At 40.6% G+C, this 21829-nt stretch overlaps 1 protein-coding gene across 3 annotated transcripts in view; it reads right to left on the reverse strand.

The window, feature by feature from the left end:
- Positions 1 to 21829, reverse strand: part of ZDHHC8 (zinc finger DHHC-type palmitoyltransferase 8) — a 114513-nt gene that overhangs the window by 92258 nt on the left and 426 nt on the right. The window contains exon 1 of one of the 3 annotated variants that reach the window (XM_013173511.3): positions 6428 to 21781. The exons of the other annotated variants lie outside the window; for them this stretch is intronic. Coding sequence (XP_013028965.1) covers positions 6428 to 6459 — 32 coding nt within the window. The 5' untranslated portion in view covers positions 6460 to 21781. Of the gene's footprint in view, positions 1 to 6427; positions 21782 to 21829 lie in introns of those variants that run through there. 3 annotated transcript variants of the gene reach the window in all.

Here is a 21829-nt window from a genome sequence, read left to right on the forward strand (position 1 = left end):
CTATTTCACTGCTTGAAGTCTTGCTTGGCTGTGTTTTTCCTCCCGTTGATGTAATATCCAAAGTTGGCTGGGAAAGATTAGAATAATCTGTATTTTGTGTGTTCAATTTCCCTACTTTTGGAAGCTTTTCACACAGAAGCAAAGAAAGAAAGTTTAAGAGACAGGAAAGACTGACTGATGGAGCTCAAGAAGCCTCTGGAAGTACTTGCTTTTAACAGGACTACTTTGCGACTTATTCCAACAGTCGAAAGCTGGGCAGCTTTCTACCTCTAATGTACATCTCAGTGTCAACATAGAAAGCTCCAGTTTGGACGGTTGATCTGCACTGCTTTGACTGAACAAAGTAAATAGAGAAGCTAAAAAAAAAAAAAAGACTTCAAATCATACCTTGGAGCTCCTGGCTCGCAGGCTTCTCATGAGTTACAAATGTCAACATGGAAGCTTTCCCCCAGTGAAAGTATTTCAAAAGTAGAACATAGAACTAACAGTGGCTTCCCATAGCTTTAATCATCTGATTTGCAGACAAGCTTGATCCTCAAATGGAAGAATGAACAGCAGAAAATTCGAGTGTCACTTCATGCCACTGTTCTTTTCTGAGCCCCAGCTGGACCCCTGTATTCTGACCCCATGCCTGTGTGCCAGTCCCATGCACTGCAGTTTTAGTGCCTGCCAATGAAGCTGCTTCGTAGGGCACAACGGCAATTGAAGTCCTACCCAAACTGGTGAGTAAGGAGAAAATGTTTTATGAAAATTGCCAGTTCTTTATTTTAATTAAAAACATGCAGATCAATAGTCACTCTTCTGTGTATACATGGCATCTGCGTAATTAAACCACCGGGTTCTTTTCTTTACACAGCAATCAGTTCAAACCATTTTCATTGATTAAGCCCCAAGCATCCTGGCTCTTAAGACTTCAGTATACCACAAAAGCACTGAGCAAGTAAGGCAGTATACATGGGAGAAGAAAAGCCACATGTTTTCCATCCATGGACAACGATTATTTAATTTGCAGTCCCAATTGTTTTCCAAGCAAGGCCCTGCTGATATAACTGTGGGCCATAATACTTTCAGAGTTTGTTTGTGTTTTTTTTTTTTCCCCCTCCAAAGTAATTCTCGGCGCAAGAGCTTATCAAGGCCAAGTACTTACTCCCTCTCACCACAAAGCAGATACAAGAACAGACAAACATCCAGCCAAGCAAATCACATTTTTCGCTAAGAAAGTAACTTTGTGAGGGTGTGCATTTTCAAATTTTGTAACAAGGGTATAAAAGTCATGCAGCGTACACTGGTGATTGAAGTGGCTGCAAGTTTCAACACAGCAGCCCCCAGTCCTGGTCTCCATCTGTACTAGCACCCACTTAAGAAGATTAGTGGCTCATGCATCCAGAGGAATCAGACTGGTAATCACTGTAGTACAGTTTATCACTTGACAAATGTTCTTTGTTGTACTATATATCTAAGGAAATGGGCCAAATATTCAAAAAAAATTAAATTGTTCTCTACACATTTGCTGCCCAGCAACGGTACAGGTATGAGAAGCAACATGTTGAAACTAGATCTCTTCTGTGGGTTAAATGCCATGGCCAATTCTGGTCTTTGCTTTATTTGTTTATTCAAGACTTCGGAATTCTTTCAAGGATGACAGAAAAACACATAAATTCCACTACATTTCAATTATTCCTTTGCACTACCTTAAATCACTAAAATTGTTTATACAGAAAAAGAACTGAAGTCAGCAACAGATGCAAGACAGTCACGTAATTTTTCTAATGTACTTTAAAATAGCTAGTGTGAGATAAGCTTTTTATATAGTTTGGCACATTCATAAAACGTTTAAGCATTGGGAACTGAATATTGATTACTATCTTCTTTTGGACCTCTGACACACTCCACCTGTCTCTAGTCACTCCGGATCATATTCCCCCCAGAAACAAAACAGAATGCAACAGGATAGGCTCTCTCTCTTGCTGACGAAGGACTTCAAAGAAAGGTCTCTCTGGCATCATTCCTGGAAGGCCAAATCCCCCTGCCAGCCCCTGAGCCCCTTTCTCAAATTGCCAACGCAAAATAAAGACCAAGAACAGTGACCAGAGCATTCAAATCCACCTTCTCTTGCTCCACCTCCCTTCTGTGCAGGTTTCCACTACAGGCCAGCAAAAACAACTTACGTGAAGAATAGCCCCAACCACACGATGGTTCTATTAAAGGCATTCAGTGCACGCGCAAGCAAGGACACATCCCCCCAGAATAAAACCACTTAATCTTCAACTTGTTAACAAAGAACTGAAACATTCTTCGAAAGCAAAAGATGAATTTGCTCCAGCAGGATTTTCATGCTTTGTTAACAAGTTTTTCAATGAGCCAACTATACTAAATATATCCAATTTGGGCTTCAGATATTCAATATATTCCTGGCAGCCACTTTCCTATCTATTCAAAGAGCTACTACTCCAGCAGATATTAGTTCCAGTTGTAATTCAAAAGAAGTACTTCCTCAGAACACTGTCATGGTACTGATAATAGTGTTTTCAAAAACCTGTAAATCATTTAAAATGCCTATATTCTGTTTAAATTGAGAAGGATTTAGCTACTACACACATTAAGCAGATCTGGCCAAAACACTGATGGAAAAGTTATTCTATACCCCAAATCAATTCTCTTCTCCAGTGAGCTTTAAGAGTTCATTACTAATATTAGCTTTTTGTCTGCATGGGATTTAAAAGTGAACACGAGATTTTTAGAGCCACACTGTAAAACACTGCCATTCAGTCCTTCCAATGTGCACTGAAGCAAACTTCTCCATGCTCTGCCTACACAAGCTGCACCAACAGCAAACTACTAATTACAATAAGGTTTCTGCAGTGGTTTTTCAGATTTGGGAGTGTAAGGGAAGAGAATGCCAACTTTTCATTATAATCCAATTTCAGGAAGAAAGAGCTGACAAGTCCAATGGTCTGAAGCCTGGAGAGAAGGAGAGTGATCTCTGACCCCCTGCAACACAAGAATAACTGGAGCAAGGGGATGTTCAAAAGGGCAGGGAGAGCAAATGCCACAGACTGGCTTTTTAAACCATTTGGGAACCAACTGTGATTCAAGCAGCAACTTTGAACCAAACAACTCCAATGTTGCACTATAATCTGCTCGGCATAGTTTTTGTGTTTCAAAACAAACTTCTATTTTATTTTAGGCTTGAATATTATTCTCCCTGACATAGAAAACATTTCTATCAAAAAAATGACATTTCCAAGACTGTCTTCCACTGAAGTAAGTAATCATGCACCAGGCAAAATGCACTTCCTCTTGGAGAAGAAGTGGGAAGAATAAGAGATTAAAACCACCGCATTTAAAGTGGCAAGAAAACCTGTCAGGATGCTGATGAGCAGCTCACTCTCACCTCACTTAAATTTGCTCCAGGCAGAGCTGTAATTCCAGTCCAATGGAAGTAACACTATTTTCATATACCTGGGTTTCTTGCATCTAAAACGTTAACCAGATTTCAAAGTTGACCTGGAATTAGTAATTCACAGGTAGACTGCAAAAGTAAAATGGTTCTCATGAAGTCATCAAGCTTAACTACAGATGACTTAATATAACTAGTGATGGTCACAACACAGACTGGGTGTTGATACATCTGAGTGCTGCAGAAGTAAATGAATACTGCAGTAACTAGGATCATTCTGTATCATATGCTTAGGAACAATTGCTGCTCAAGCTCTTAGCTTAGGTGGTATTAAATAAGCAGCTCCTCATGGCATTAACTGTTAGCACAAGCCAGTGTCTGACATAAATACATATTTAGACAGCATCAGCTTTTTCTATCCAGCTATGAGGCAGTGGAATCTTAGAGAGGAGCCTCAGCTCATTAGACTGTGCTATAAACATATTTCCAGCAGTCTGGATACTGTACCAAAATAAACAGAAGCATTAAAAACAGTTCTCCTGTATTTTTAAAGGGACCCAGGAAGGACACTCAACTGGGTTTGCAGCCAATGTGTTTCTTCTAATTATACAAGCAGGCGATCTGTGGACTTATCTATATTAAGATGAAACAACATATTTCAGGAGCAGATGAACAAATGTCTCTCCTGGATAGGCATCCTGCGTCCTTGTGTAACACTGCCCCAACCCCCACTGCAATCACTGCTCATGCTTTTTATGACTTCTTCCTTTCTGTATTGCCTCTGTATGTATATATACACTGAAACCTCTGCATCCTCCTTCGCAATATTACCCCTGAAGAAAATCACCTTCCAGTTTCCCTTCATGTCCCCCTAGCAGGCAAACAAAGGAAAAAACACCCAGCTGAACAGTTTTCTGACCAGGATGCCAAACTTGGAGATCTGTCCAGATGCAGCTGCTGATTTCACATGAAAGCCACTCCCTCAATAGGGCAATAATTAATGGTTTATTTCCTGTGCTCAGGCACCAAATTTCTTTTATCACCTTAAAGATTTCAGTGCCTTTACTGAACTTGATAGAAATGGGTAATGGATTTACAAGTTCAAAATGGAAGAAATGTACAGAACTAACAACATAAAGCCTCATTTCTTTAGAAAACAAGCTAAAAAACAAAACAACAACAAAAAAAAAAGGCATTCAGCAAAAATCCAGAATGCCATAGCAGACTTTCCCTAGTTTCCCGAATTATACAGTATTTGTGAAGAAGTAGGTACTTTCAGGAGGAATTCATGTACACAGGGTGGATCTGGCTACGTGCACTAGCCATGTTTAAAAACGTACCAGTGAGTGAAGGTAAACCTTAAGGGGCTTGGGAATAATAGAACTATATACTTACCTCTGCATACCTTCTCCACTGAAAAACAGCTGAATAATTACCATTAAAGAGATGTTCAGAACAAACCTCGAAACTCCTTTCTGTCTAATGCTTGGTGTTTCTTGCTATCACAGTGAGCTCGCCAGAAGCAAGGATAAGCTGTTTTACAACAAGAATTCAGTCCGTGCCTACATGTAGACTGTAGGTTTTATAGCCAAGTTTGCCTACTGATACCTACCACTGCCCAGGGCACTCAGAACAAATGGCTCTGAACAGTCCCACCAGATCTCTTGGTATCCAGCAAAAAAAAAAAAAAAAAAGGCAAAAACAACATGCTTACATATGTGTACCAGGAACACAGAAATCATTTATAATCATGTCACCAGAAACATTAGCCAAAGGGGAAACGGTTAAAACACTATGGTTTGGCATTATCTCTACAGTAGAAGGAAAAAAGCTGGCAGACCAGGCCAAGTACTAGAAAACGGACACATGCCACCTCCATTCTGGCAGGGCGAAACGCATTGCTGTCACACCTAAAGAGTTTAGCACATAACAGTGTCATCTCTTGACAGGTGTAGTATGAGCAAAGGCAATTATGATGGAGTGCTTCAGGGTAGGAAAAAAAAAATAAAACTATGAACTAGGCTGAAGCTTTAGTATTTCTGCTCTGGAAACTCAATTTTTCATAGAGCTTTTGAGCTAGTCACTTTTACTGACATTAAAAAAAATCACTCCTCCTCCTTGTCCATTCCTCTATACTCTCCACTCCAGCAGTAGGTTAGGGCTACCAACGCTACCCAAATGCACCCACAGAAAATGAGTTACTTGTCTCACATTTTGTCCCTCATGGAATATACTGTATGCAGCCCTCTATTGTAAACACTGCCCTTAATCCCAGAGAGGCGAGAGAGATTCTCTGGAAAGTTTGTTCAGAGGACCTCAGCCTTGTACCAATACCCAGCATTCAACAGGCAATTAAAAAGAAAAGAGCAAGTCTTCCATGAAGTTGGCAAGAATGATGGGGCTTTTAAACAGTAAGTCAGAATAAATGCAGTTGAGATTTGAGGTTAAAAAGTAATGCCTGCAGCCAGCCCTCATGGAAGGGCTGCTTACAGCTGGTGCAGCAGCAGCCATACCACCAGTGAGCTTGTCTTCACCACAGCTTTCAGATGCACGAGAACAGACACACAGTTGTAACTTGTGCTTGAACAAAACACCCAGCTTGGACCCCGACAACCCCCAGACCATGACAGAGCAGCTACTCAGGAATCCATAAAAATGGAAGATCCTTGAGTCACATCTGAAGAAGTCACATTTACATGACTCATAGAATCACAGTGGAAATTCTGAGGAATTTCATAAATCTGTGAGCCATCACCACACACTCACATTAAACAATTACCCTGAAGAGAGCGTTTGGTTAAGAGCTACTAAAAAAAAAAAAAGGAAGTTAATTTGCAGAAAGAATTAACAAAATCTGTTTTCTTCCCAACTTGTATGACTGACCTTGCTGGTACAGCTGGGGGTGATGAAGGTCAAAAGGGCTTTTTTTGTTCTTGTCATTACCACTGCTCCGTCACGGTCTCTCCTCCTGCATCTAAAGATCCATATGAACATAGAACTGTATTACCTACTATTAACTTCACATACCTAATGCTCTTCTCCATGAAGGTCTTAACCATATTCTGTATGATAGAACATTTACGTAGAAAGTATTCCGTGGGGGCCTGGGCTTAGGCGGAGAGGCACTGGCAGTGAGGGGCTGCAGGCGCCTCAGTGAGGTGAGGCCGGGGTGGCCCTGCACCAGAACCAGCCGGTTCCAGCCGCCCCACCGCAGGGCACAGCCGAGCCCCTCAGCCACAGTAGTGGTGACCCAGGGAAAACACGTTGAAAAAAAGGGCAGAACAGCGCAGAGCAGTAAGACGTGAGGTAAAAAGGGTGAGAAACAGCCCTGTGAGCACTAAGGTGAGAGAAGGAGGGGGAAGGAAGTGCTGCAGGCACCGGAGCAGAGATTCCCCTGCAGCCATGGAAAGGACCATGGTGGAGCAGGTATTTCCTCACAGCCTGCTGCAGCAGATATCCACACTGCAGCCCGTGGAAGACCCCATGCAAAGGCAAGTGGGTACTTCCTGAAGAAACTGCGAGCTGTGGAGAGAAGCTCGCACAGGAGCCAGTTTTCCTGACAGGAACTGCAGCACGGGGAGAGCCCCTCGAGGAGCCGGGGAAGGCGTGAGGAGGAAGAAGAGGCAGAGAGGAACTGTTATGGTTTGACTGCAACCCCCTATTCCCCTTCCACTTGTGCCACTCAAGTGGGCAGGAGGAGGTAAGAAGGGTTGGGAACAAAGGAATTGAGCGTGAAAAAAAAGAGGTGATTAAGGGGAAAGGTGTTTTAGTTTTTGTCTTTGCTTCTCACCATCCAAATCTATTTTAATTGGAAATAAATTAATTTTCCTGAAGTCAAATCTGCTTTGCCTGTGTTGGTAATTGATCACCCTGTCTTTAGCTCAGCCCACAAGCTTTTCATTTTATTTTCTGCCCTTCTTCAGTTGAGGAGGGGGAGTGAGAGCATGGCTTGGATGGGAATCTGCTCAACCTGCGCTATGCAGTACCAGGTCCTGACACTGAAAGCTTGCCTTATACTGACAGCCCCAGCACCTGGCACAATCTACCTGCAAAGAACATATCCAAAATCTGAGGCCATAATCTGAGGTAACTCTATAGGAAACATTACCATGTTCAGTGTAAGCAAAGGCACAGTTAAAACTGCTGTCATCGCCAGCTCTGATGTTTCAAAGCTTTCATCTTGACATTCACTTCCCTTGCCGTGCAATATTTGAGGTCTGGATGGAGTAGTAATAGGTTTCACACAAAGCACTGAGGAAGCAGCAGTTAAAAAGCCTGATGCTTAAAAACAAAGAGGGTAAAGATGATTTCACCAAAAGTTAGCCAGTCAGATTTCATTAATCCTGACTGTACTCACAGGATCTACAAAGGACTACAGACTACTGTATTTCCTTACATAGTTGTTGCCAATCACCTGCTTAAGTTTGAGATGCTGCACAGAAAGCAGTCTTAGAGATAAAAGCAGTTAATAGTGGGGGAGGGGGGTAGCAAACAATTCCACTTGTTGGCTTTAAATTCATTAAGATACTAGATTTTAAAAGAATTCAGGAAAAATGGATATTGAGTTTAGAAGAAAAAAAAAACAAAAAGCAAAATTTGGAATTTGTTTTGAAGACTATTTACAGTATTTTAAAGTGTTGTTGACCATAAAATGAACAAAAGTGACAAAAAATATTGCTGTATTTAAGTGCCATGTTCCTGTGATAATATGGAACAGCATCATCTGCTACAATAAAATGTTTTAGCTGATCATTTCTTGTCTTGTTTGGCACTCCGCTGACACACTTTTTAAAGTGTTAATTAAAAAAAGAATCAAGTCAACACTACAAATTGGACAGACTTGTACCCTACGAACAGTCTCTTCTGACCACTAATTTGTAGAGCTGGGGCTCAGCCAATTTCCAATGAATCTGTGGAGAGTTTCCAGCAAACTGTCATCACAGCAGGATGCACTTCTTGATAGGGTGATCATACATGGCATGTGGAGTGACGCAGAACTGTCACTAAACAAGTCTGTTTTATTGTGCCTGAATCTGTCTTTAAAGCTCATCCAGAAATGGAGATTGGCAGTTTATTTCCAGATACTCATTTACAATGTAATGCACCTAAAACCCTGTAGTATCCACATGTAAGCAAGCTTTTTGGATAATTGCAGAAGGATGACAAGGAACTCTAGACTAGCCATAGCTGTGGTACACAAATAGTTTTAATGGTTTTTATATTTAGCAAATAAAGTAGGCCACGACGGAAGAGAACTCGACATGCAGTATTTTGCCCTTAGGGATTCCTAATTTTTTTCTTGCTATTTTCTTTATTTTGAAATAAAGAATTTTAGATTTCATATATAGGACCATGATGTAAATGTGCCAAATACAGTAGCAGTCCTTAGTCCTGTGTTCATTTACTGATATTTAAGAAGCTATTTCCATTATATAGTTAAATAAGCACAACAAGAAAGATAATCCATGTGCAGAATATTAAGAATCATTTGGAAATTCAGTGCATATCTACTGACTTTTGACAGGTTTCTGCTTTCTGAACATGGACCCAGATAAGGTTACTACAGCACAGACTAAAAGTCAGCAGAATTACTCTGGGCCACCCTTGATGTACCTTCCCTCCACAGGTAAAATCAGGGAAGTGACAGTCAAGTGTTTTTATATTCTCACAGAAAAAACATCCCCTTAATGTTACTGCCATGTGAAATCAGAACATTCCTTATCAATTGGCAGCTTCATCCCATCTGTGTAGTTCTTACACAGCTTCATCAAGTTTTTAAACAGGCATGGTAAGAAACAATGGGAAGGAATCTAAAGAGAGAAATATGAGTTAGATGCAGACTCTCTAATTAACCATCTCCATATAACTATAAATGCTTTTTTTTTTTATTGTAAAAAGCCTGGTACATTATAACTTGTTCCAGAGAAACGTCTTCCAAAAGAAGAGGCCAAACCGGGACTAAAAGACAGAATGTACATTAAAACCTTAAGTTTTCTAACTGAAGTGTTGGCAGGACTTGCATGCCCAAGAGAATCCATCCCTCGTCAGACATGCAGGAATCCACCCATCCATACACAGTATGCTGTTTTGGAGACATATTATACACGTGGCAGAAGCAGCCCAATAGAAAAGTATTTTGCGGGAACCAAGAAGTAAACTGGCAACACTTTTTGTTTTAGACAAAGCAGGTATTACACTCAAAATATCTTTTCCTCATTTCCAAAGCAGTTGAAGCAACAAAAATAAATAACACTATACTCTGGAAGAAGCAAACAAAAGCATAAAGCATATTAATCAAAAAAAGCAAGATCCAGTGCATCACAGCACTAAACAGGTCTCTCTTGCGTTCAGAGGAGGACAATTATTTGGCAAATTGCTAGACACCTCTTTCCCTATTGACCAGACCAAATTCTGCGTACTTTTCTGGATCAAATAAATTCATAGACTAAGAACAGAGAACTTAGTGGGGAAAAAGATAGAAGCATTGGTCAGCCCCTTTGGAGAGAATTCCAAAGGTCACGGTAAAGACAGTAACCCACTGATAGCACGTACAGTTTCAATACGGGAAAGTTGTTGCACGAACCCATATAAACCACTCCAGCACAACAGATGGGATGAGATTTTGAATTACATCTTGTAACCCTGAATCCTTTTTTTCTACTCTTGTAATAATAATAAAAGTCAAGGGTCGTGGCAGCAGTGTGCTACAGCAGCTACACAGTTTGGAGTAAACACAAGCCTTGGGGCCAGATACTACAAAGGATAATGAGTCTAAAGGAAATGACAGGCAACGAAAACATGGATCAGGCAACCTCCTCGTTCAGCAGCACTCTATGGCCCAAAATTCACAAACCCCTAACATCCACTGAAGGAAGAATTTAACAAACAAACAAACGAGCAAAGAGCAACACAATGAAACAACACCTAGATAGTAAATGGAGAGACGATAGCTAGCACAGAAGTGTATTTCTCATTTTATCAGATATGAATTATAAATCAAACACAGCAGCTAGAAAAGAAATAATTAATTTTTCAGTTCTTCAACCACAGATATCATGTTTAGCTCTATCCCACTAGCCTTTGTAATATAGTGGAAGAAATATTACTTGGCAAAAGTAATTAGCCTTTGTGGAATCACATACAAATGAAAGTTTAAATACTACAATGTAACCATTAAACTTTTAAAGACAGCCAATGAAGCTTTAGTCCATGTATCTCCATATTCATATGTTCATGCAGATTTCAGTGTTACAGAAAACAGTCTTGCTGCATGACATTCACTTGCATTTTAGGATGGCCCAAAATGACATTAGATGGAGAATAAACCTTCTCTTCAGAAGCCTTTTCTGAAATAAAGATCTCCATTGAGTCCTGGGCTCAAAGGATGTTAGTCTGGAGTTGGCACATATGTGCAAAACTTCCTAAGCACCAATGCTCCAATTGTACAGTGCTTCTCGGCCTCAGTTTCTCTGATAGCACTGCCAACCTAACTCACAAGTTATGTTGCTGGAAACCAGGAGAGACTAAGACTTCAACACAGGGAGTGGGACACAGTTTTGCCCCAGCTAACTACCAGTACAGCCAGATAAAATCTTACACTTAATGCAGATGAAGGATTAAGTGATTTGCTAGAGAGAGTACAGACAGCTGTTTGCAGGATTAAGACCTGAGCCCAGGAACCAGGTGGTTCCAAGAGTAGTCCTAACCACAAGATCACTTATTTAAATACATATACATCCATATACAAGCCTGAACATTTTCCCAGGTCTGTATCTTTTATCACCTTGTCCTCTGCCTGCACAATAGCATCTCTTGTTTAGCAACGCATTCACAGTAGCTCTGACATTACCAAAAATTAAAAAGCATCAGGAAGAGTGCTGGTTTAGACACCTGTCCACTGGAAACTGACCTGTGACAGCAAAGCATTTCACAGTCATGACTAGTAGCTGCTGACCTGGTCTGATGGCTGGAGAATCAATGCAGTCAGAAAAACCTATCACAGGTACGCACCTAGCTGAACCCACCAGCTGCTGCCCACTGCTGTTAGGTTACTGGTGCTGCCAAGCCGCTGCCCAGGATAACAAGCTCCACACAGGTAAATCCCAAGTGGCCACGTCCCACAGTCCTATATAAATCAAGAAGCCATCTGACTTCACTCTAGGCATCTAGGCATCTGACCACACTCAAAACTCACTATCAGAAAGGGCCCAGATGTGAAATAAAGGACTACAGTGCTGTTTTGTCTAGCCTTCTTGAGCTCAAGCATTAGGGAAGCAAAGTTTCCCAACCTGTTGGAAATGCTGCTTATCAGCAGCAGCAAGGTGAAATTCACTAACACGTGCAAGACCTTGTACCTCATTATCATTGCAAGCGATCTGTCAAATTTCATTTACTGAAAAACACAACATGACTTGGAACCATCCCATTTCAAGGAACCAACCCTTTCACTATTACAAATGAAATGGTGTCTTCCTGTCCACCTCCATTCTCCCTGAGCTTCTTGAGAGCATTTCTTGTGTAGGTAGGCATTCACTTCGAAATTTAGCTTTCAGAATGGATTTGTCATGTAAAATGAGGCAATGTTCTCAGCAAATCTCTGCTGAGAAGAGCTGAAGTAATCCTTGCAGTTAATTTTCTGATACAGTCCTACATCTGGACAAAGATCATAAGTTTTGTTCTGCAATTGCAAAAAAATCATATTGGTTTAATGGCCACACCCAGCAAGTACTGTTATTTTAATCTTGCATTGCCTTTGCACTTTGGAATTTCTGTTGCAAATATTAAACCGCTTTGCTGCTGTAGATGCTACAACTTCCATACACGAAATAGAAGTTACCTCATCAGATTCTGCAGCTCGGCTATCTCCTCCTGTTCGGCTCACACTACGTATCAGAAAGCAACCATTTTATATATCCCTTCTTACAAAATTATCAAGACATGGTAATTTGAAAAAAATATTAGCAATGCCTGTTCAAGCTTCTATTGCTTTTGTCACAAGGACTTGTTAACCATTTTACACAAAATGAGATATATACAAAGCCAGCCTACCTGTGCACTGATTTAATTAGAAGGTGTAGACAGAGGCTGATGCTTTGCAGAAGGTTATTTGAAAATGCATATTGTATGAAATCTGTCTTTAGAGCTGCATCGCTATACAATCTTTCACTTTCTTCAACTTAGACTGCCAACTCAAACCACAAACCTCAATATATTTCAAGGAGTGACCCCTTAGAAAAGTCATTTGCTTCCACGTAGCCAGGTGGTAAGATTAGGATTGCAGCAAGGTCTCCAGAGAGGGAAGATAGGTCTGAGAGACATGCACTGTACAAAGAGAGAAATGAGGAAAAAAAAAAAAAATATATATATATATGTATATAAGAACCTAGAGCTACAGGTTTGACCATCTGAAGACAACCATACAGGCAGTCCCTACTCCACCGTTGAGCCTTGGGAAGTTGAAGAGACACCAAGATGACTGTGTGACTCCAGAGGGAAGTCTCCGGGCAGCGGTTCCTGAGCCCAATGCTGGATACAGACCCTGGGAAAGGAGAGTGCACCGACCTACATGCCTAACAGCTCCACACACTTGGAGCCAAGAAACTACATAATCAAATGCTGAGTTATGAGGTTTGGTAAAACACAGCAGGTGGTTCAGCATGCTGCTGACAGCAGACGAGGGTTAACCACTGGTGCTCAGCGTTATTAGATCATAACACATCTGGAGAGTTATTGCTAGGACAAACATCAATCCTCAGAGAAAGCTAAACATGCAAAATGAGATCTCACTCATGAGAAAAAAAAATCATGAGGTTAAACACAATTAAAATAATCCCAAATAACTTTTGAAAACGGAACTGACTAAGAAGGAGGAGAGGAAGAGAGCAAAACAAGGAGTGAAGAAAATACCTGCCTCTTCCAGCCAACTGGGATCAGAGTATCTTCAGAAGTTTTAAGCTGAACCCTTCCATTTCAAAGCATTTTTGTGATTGATCTGAATTTAAATTAAAATGATACTTGTTTATAAATATGTCAAAGCTTTCCTTATTCCCAGCACCGTACTTAAGTTGTGTTGATATAGATATTACATTGGATTATTTCCCTGAAGACATGAAAGAGAGCTAATGCAAATGCCAATTTAGTTTTAAGAATCCTGGGAGAGTAAGGCTTTGTCTGACTATTTATGAAAGCCCTTATATATTTAAGCAGTTTCAAGTTTGCTTTGTTAGGCTGCAACTTAAAAACTAATTTGTTCATTTAAGAATATTCTGCTATTAATTTAGTCAGAGCGCATGCAGATGTTTCCTGGAGAGCAGTCATTTCAGAGTGGCACATACATACCTTATTTTCAAGGTACTTTCTGACTAGTCAGTTTCCATGAACTCCTCCCTTCAAAAAATAATGACACCACCTCATATGTGGCTTGATAAAAATCTGAATTTCTCATTCCCATCTTAAGGCCACCTTGCTTGATAAAACTTGTGACACACTTGCCCAAAGGGCAGCATTTCCTAAATTACGTGACTTCATCAGTAATAAGGAACATAATAAAGTGGTGTACGTGTACACTGGAAACAGCTGCTTTGGTGTTTAGATTTAGATCTAAAATTCAAGAGCTTTTTTTCTGCACCTGACTCCACTGTCTCTTGTTACTGGAAGATCTCAAAACACAGCAGTAAAGATATTTCATAATGATTTCACGTTTGATGTCTACAAATCCTGCACTTACGCTTTCACAAACAGAGAACCATGGTAACCACTGTGATATCTAAGTATGGGTTACTGTACAGTTTATTCCATAATATCCGTCCTGAGAAAAACAGAGTGAAGTACCCGCTAATGTCTGCATAACGGGTACAGGGCTTAGAATTTTAGGCACTTTGGACAGCTTTGAAGGAAGTAAAGCTAAACTGTATTAGTAATTGCAAAAGAACAATAAGGGACTAAATACATTTTCTTTCTGGATACAGATTACTGGCTGATGATTTATGTAGTACACACAATGTTGTGGTGTACTCATTTGAACAAATTACTGGAATCACCAAACAAGGATCCCCAAAACTGCTTCTCCTAAAGCAAAACAGATCCACGCTGACTACAGTTTTCCAACCGATGGCATTCTTTGCAAAAATAAAAAATAAAATACAGAATTTCCACTGAAAACTGCAGCATTACTATTTCAGCCCCTGTGCCTCTTCCTTTCAACTTCATTAGCAGCTCCCTTTGACATTTGATCAACTAATAGTAGTTCTTTAGCAGCGCAGCCAAATTGAACATTACCCTTGGGTTAGTCAGAAAGACGTCTTGTATCTACTGGCTCAAATCAAAGGACAGTAAATCAATGTTCCCCTTTTGTATTGGTTACACAAGAGTAACACCGATTCGGCTTTTAAGATTCTTCTCCCTACTCCAGTAGGCATCTATTTCATGCTCTCAACCAGCTTATACCACTATTACTGTATTCCAAAAATCTTCCCGTGCAAGCTAAACAAAACTTGTGGCTTCCCTTTGTAGGCCTTGAAGAGTTGCCTTGTAGCTATACACTTAGGTAAAATGAGAACAGAAAGCCTGTTCTGGTCATTGTTCACATGTCCCTTAAAAACAAGTACATCGATCCCAAGGCCATAGGGTCCTACAGTTGATTTAGGCTACGAAGCACCTAGTAACAGAATAAGTTGTCTATGCAAAAATTTAAGTGTATAAATAGCAATTGTCTCAGGTAATGGACCTTAAAAATCAGAAGTCCAAGGTCACCAAATGCGTCTCTCTCTCAATTTATGGTATTTTTATGTTCTGAAGAATAGCATCCCTCAGTTTACATTGCTAACAAACCAAACGAGCTCCCGTACCATTTGCACAATTTTGTAGAGATTGCTTCTATTTATAGAAGGACACACGTGGCATACTTAGACAAACACAGACAGCATTTAAAAGAGTATCTTGAAAAGGACCTTAAAGAAAAATAGAAAAATGGTTTGTATATTTACGTGCAAAGGCTGAAAGGCCCACCCTGATCTAATTGAGGCAGTCTCTCATTCCTATTTCCATACACCCACATCCTTAATCTCTGCTCATTAGGAAAAATGGAAAGGAGGCTGCTACTGGCATAAACCACACGCTGACTACAGCTGTGGATAGCCCATGCACAGGAATAACTTTCACTGCATTAGCTATTTTGACTTCAAAACGAGATCTACAGTTAGCATTCAAATGCCACTGTGATGGCTGCATGCAAATAGCTGCACACTCCACAGCTGAAGATGTCTAGCTATTTACTACCATCAATGAGGATGACTCTCCTCCCTCCCCCAAACTACAGGAGGAGAGAATATTCTTGCTGATCATAAACATGGTGGTTTTTGTTTTTTTTTTTTTCCTAAAGGAATGAATTTTAATAGCTTTCAGAAGTGTCTTGTATTGCCAACTTTGCTGGTCCCCTTGGAAGTGAAGATGATAGACTCTACTAGCTAAAAGCAATAAAACTGAGCTCTCTTCCAGCATTAAAAAAAAGCCTTTTCACACTTCAGCTAAATGGATTTTCCTGTTGAGATTCCCTGCCTCTTTATCTTGCATGACAAGTTTATCTAGATACTATTTAGAAAAAAATATATATACCAAGATGAAATTGCCAGAGCTTAAAAGGACATTTCTTTGTCATAAGAAGAATAAACATTTCTCAGAAGCTGACAGGCATGACAACTGAGAAGACTCAGGTCAATCTGGAAAGCCTTACCTCTTCCGGATTGCAGTAGTGTAGACAAGGAAAATCTGCCATTAAAGATGCATTTAAGATGGAAAATGCTAAAATACCTAAGGAGGCTACAATCTCTCCTGAGTTTTGCATTCTTTTAAATATTTGGCTTTTCTTCGCTCAAAATTGCACTACCCCAATCAGTGTTGGTTTCAGTGTGAAATCAGTCTTGAAATTCACCTAATTAAACTTGTAAACTACATGCTTTTTCCTCTCTCTACTGTCATCTGCATGACTGTCTATGTATACTTTGTGAAGCTGCTCCCTACCAGTTCCAGCAATTTCTCGGTTTGGCACATGAAAAAAATAATACTACTCAGAAATAGGCTAACATTTCAAGTAGTAAAGTATGGTTTGGAAAGAAATTCCAAAAAGAGTGAATTTGTTCTTTTTCACGATTAGCATCAACAATACAAAGTGAATCCCTGGAATGGCTCAGAACAGACAAGGACTATGAGCTTTGTGTTGTAAAGGCTTCAAAATTACGGGCACATCTGGTATGACATCATCCAGGCAGAACAAGGGGGAAGCGGATAAGCAGAGTAGCAGTGTTTCCACAGACACACCACAGCAAACCTTGAACTTCTGACATTCTAAGTCACAAGCAGCAACCACCAGAGCAACACAAATCCACAAGCCACCTTCAGCAAGTTACTAGGTAGCGGCCAAGCCATAAGATCACATTCCAAGGCACAATTTATGCCATTTAGCAGCTTCTAAAGATTAAGCAATCCAAGCTAAATTTTTTTCTTTATTTCCATTTTTGTGCACCTATTTATCAGTATCCAATACTATTTCCTCTAGGCTGCTATAAAGTCAAAGGCTCATACCACCTGTAATATACTCTTAATATCACATTTAATCATTTGTTCTAACTGAAATTAGAGCACAGAACTGGTAGACATGAATAACTGAATATCTGCAACTGGTGTTCACTGAAGTCCTTAAAAGGCTTTAGGTAAGACAAACAGTTTTGGATACAAATTGAATTCACTAAAGCAAAGATGATCTTCTATTTACTTGAATTATGCTAGTGACTGAACCAACTAAGTGACTGACTAGATTAAAAACACAAGATGCTTTCCCCTCTTTTGACCTATGAACACAAATGAGTCACTGGAGGATGAGATCTAACAGACAGTTCAAGAATTTGAGGTACGCGTAGAATCATACTCCCACTGCCAACCAGAACAGTTACAATAGCTGTGAACTTTAAAATGCTATTATATATGTATTTTATGGCTATTCCAGTGCAGGAGCATATAATCCGGGGTGGGGGTGGTCAGTTATGATCTAAGAAATGCATTTATCTTAAATGTTTCTGAATTATTATACGGTTTAGCCAGTATAATTAAGTCACTGCAGAAATACCGAGTCTTCCTAATTCATGAAATACAGTAACCGGATATACAAGGAGGGGGAGACAACCCCAATTTTTTTTTTTTAAACACTCAGGAATGAAGCCAAGATTTTTTTTTTTCTCACTAAGGTAAATCCACAAGCCCTGCTACTGAATACAGTCTAACTGCCATTTTTCCCCTGATCCTCCTTCTACCAACTGAAGACTACTTCTCTATTTTCTTTCTATCCTTACTTTGAGTTCAACCTCAGTTGCTCTTGTACACCCCGTTATTACTTCTCAGTTGTTTCCTGAGGGTTATTGATATTAAATTCCTGTGTCACAGACTGCATTAGAGTGCCAGTTGCATATGTCTGTGGTACACACCTATGATTACACCCCATTAAAACTTCTAAGAACAAAGTTCATCTCATTTTCAGCATTGGCTGAATGAGTTCTGACCTTAGTTGCGCTTTCACTTCACCCAGAAAATTACCCATTTTACTATGCCAGTGAAGAGAACAATAGACAGCAGCATTACTACCATTATAGCAAAGTAGTGGTGGCACCTGGATCTTTGTTGTGAATTATGTGTTTCTGCCAATACTTCAAAGACGCTTAGCTGACTGGATGGATGCTACAGAAAACACAGTCCTAAAACAGCTATTATCAGAAATTTCTAGTCTACAGTGTTCAGCAAAAAAATGAAGAGCTTTACTTTATCATGACTAAAATTAGCCACAGTGGTGTTGTTTTTTTTCCCTTAAAACCTTATGCTTTTAGCTTGTTGTGTAATCTATACATGCAAGTTTTGCAGCTGCTAGGCTAAAATTCAGAGGTTGCCAGCACTACAAACAACAGTAAGTAGCACAATTTAAGTAGGTGAAGAGAACTATTGGATCCAGCATCATAGGTCAGTGGGTGAAGTTATGTTTTATGGTATTATGCTTATGAATGACTAAGTTGTGTTCTCTAATACTGCAGTCACACAACCTGAAGTAAGATAGGAAGTTGACGAGACTCAGGTTCTTTGGACAAACACACTAAAGTTTACATCATAGCAGTCAGCAGTCCAAGGCATAAGAGTTCAGACGTCACTGAAATGGGTAAAATTGTTATCACTAATGAAAAACCTTCTAAGAAATATGAAGACAAAAAAGGGTTTGGAAGAAATAAGCTCACATCTGCTGCAACTGAACCACTCTGGATTCCTGTAATGTTAAGCAGAATTGTTCTTCCTTCATTATGCCATTTGATTTGTTCATATGGGTAAATTACCCTAATTATGATATATAACATTATTTATACATTCCTTTGCAATGCTTAGAGTTAATGCACTTTTACTGTCCTACTGGGACAAATTAGACCACCTACTCACACGCTTGTATTTATTATTAAAGGAACACACATGGAGAGCTAAGTCTGCAATATAACAGAAATATTTCGTTGCCTTTCCAGGCAATAATGGTGATAGCTAAATAGTTTTGTTTCCCCTCGTAAAACCAGAAGGAATACAACAGAGGTATAGTGAATCCTAAATAGTTAGCTGAGGAAAAAGAAGCATCTATCGTGGAATTTTCCCCAATTAAAGCATAAGAGCACCACTGATCAACACCATCATGAAATAATAGCGCATACTGTGTATTTCAAACACTCTTTATACGCTGCTACTTGGTGAATTTGTTTGTACAAAAGCTAAAAATAAAGATTGCGTTGCTAAAAAGCTATCCCTGGCCTTCAAGTTCAAAGAGCTTTTCATCTAGCAGAGGACACTCATACTACGTGGCTGGAGCCCACAAACATGTCTAGGGAGAAAGTCTGGTCAGAGCCTCGGTTTTTTAATACAGGTTACTCAGAAACACTTGCAATGCTCAGAAAAGATTTTTTCCTTCTAATCAGTGTTTTTTTTAAGTTATTAGTCTATTTTCCACATACATTAACCACCATTATTCAGTTCTAGAGCACTGAGGTTGCTCAAGTCCCTGATATCCCACTGAGCTGATCTACACACAAAATTTAATATGTGAATTGACAAATTTCATGTATTTATAGCCAGGTAAGATCCTTAACAGCAGCCTTGGGGCTTAGCAAGACAAACACGAAATTAATAAAAACTCCAGTAAATTGTCACCCGCTAGAGTTCTTGTGCTATGACTAGCAGCCATGGAGGGTATTAGCAACACCGCTTAAAGCACTGTTAGGCCAGAACTTCAACTGCTGCTTATCACTGACCTACCTAACATCAAAGGAGTTGTGCAGATCAGCACCCCGGAAAATACAGGCCTATCTCAGCCATGAATAACATATCAAGACAGAAAGATCTTCAGGACACAAAACATTGTCTGTGTAAAAAGACAGAAAAAAGGGAGAAGCTCTAGAAAAAAAAAAACACAAACACAACAAACAACAACAGCAAAAAACACCACACAAAAGCCACTCTAATCTCATACATACTACTTGCTTTGATTCTGAAACAAAGACAGATTTTACTAAAACTGCTCAGGATAAATTTGCACAGATTTGCTGTTGTTTTTTATCTGAGTACTTTTGAATGGACAGGACTTCAGATACTGCCTGACAACAGTTGCTCAATTATGTGTTACTTTTATTACACACATGGCTTGGCAGCAGCAGAGAACGTATGTCTGGGACAGTCCTCAAAAAATTTACTACCACTTCAAGATGCACAGGCCAAGTTACAATATGGAGAGATCCTAAAAATACTTCATTTTGCATGTAATTATTCACTGATAACAGAGGGAGCAGAATTAAGTTTAACATTTGGTAATAGACTAAAACTAATTACTTCTGCCATACAGCAACAAATTTTAAACCAAACACCTCAGTTAATGTCCTGCTGCCAAAAGGATGTTTCAACAACAACTGTGTTACCAGGAAAGTCTTACATCACTAGGCAATTTGTAGCTCTACATTCGAAGTATCACATGAAAACAAACATACAGCTTCCAAAACAACCGCAGCATGCATCCATTTCTCAAGGTGCAGGAAAAGAAAGACGCTGGCATTGAGACCCCTTTTTTGGATTCTGAAACCATGCAAAAAAAAACAACCCAAACACCACAATGCCAGTGTGAGCCAAGTTCATCGCAGAAGCCAACTTCTGCCTTCTGTTTGCCTGCGAGGACCCAGCTATAATTAGATGCCCAAGCGATGAATGATGGGTTTATACTTGTACCAGCTCTTTGTGCTGAAACAGTGCAATATCCTGAAAGGATTTACCCGTATCTTCACATCAAATGCATTAAAAACAAGCAATCAGAAGTCAAGTCACATTAAGCCAAGAGCATAACTCGCTGCCAAAAGCTGTTCTGATTTAAGAAACTGTTAGACAACACAACATTTGCATTTTATTCTGGAATCCTACATTAAGACTGCCACAGCAGTAATGAGCAGTTTGAAGCATTGAGAACCGTACTACGGCGAAACTCCGAAGGGTACCGACATGGACACGTACTCCCACAATTAGACAGCCTTTTGCTCCTGCGGCTTCATTGAGCTCAGTTGAAAATTAGCAACGGCAAAACAAGGTGCACAGTTTCAAAATAAGCTAAACAGTCGGTCTTAATATCCACACAGTGATCTTGTCACCTCCCTGAAAAGCAACTTAGTCAAAGCTTGCTTCAGAGCAGTTTTGTAGCATCGCTCCCTCGAAATAGCAGCGATGCCTTTGCAGGGAAGCTGCTGCCATCCCGGCGAAGGAAGGGTTAAGGCTCTTCATAACTCAAGTTTATGTAAAGGGAGAGGAACCAGAGAGGCAAAGCAGCACGCCGCTCACATATTAATATAGCGACGGGGGCTCTGCAAGCCGACCGCCAGAGCTCTGCTTTGCATTTAAGGGAGGTGGGAGCGAGAGCAGAGAAAACGGAGGGGGGGGAAAAAAAAAGTTTCCCCTTCCCTCCCTGCGGCAAATCCAAACCTGCCCGTTGGCTCCTCGGGCTCTGAGGGGCAGTTACATAAAAAATGCCCAGAGCCGGGCAGCTCGGAGCGCCTGGGACAGGATCGCTCCCGCTGCCAAGGGCTGAGCCGGGCAAAGCCGCGGTGCGCAGCCCCGGGCTGCCTCCCTCCTGCCAGCCTCCCTGCCTCCTCCCCGGCCTCTCTGCCTCCTCCCCGGCCTCCTTTCCAGCCTCCCGGCCCCTCTCAGCAGCAGGGCAGCAGCCAGCCGGCACCCCCTGCCGCAGCTTGACTGCTCCCGTGCGCGAAATGGTGGCTCCGGCTGTCAGCGAGGAGCAGCCCTGCAGAGCCGGGCCGGGCCGGGCCGAGCCGGGCCTGGAGGAGCCGAGCTCAGCCTCCCCCCTACCACCACCCCTTCACCCCACGGCGT

This window comes from Anser cygnoides, chromosome 17 (assembly GCF_040182565.1).
Source record: "Anser cygnoides isolate HZ-2024a breed goose chromosome 17, Taihu_goose_T2T_genome, whole genome shotgun sequence".
NCBI lineage: Eukaryota > Metazoa > Chordata > Aves > Anseriformes > Anatidae > Anser > Anser cygnoides.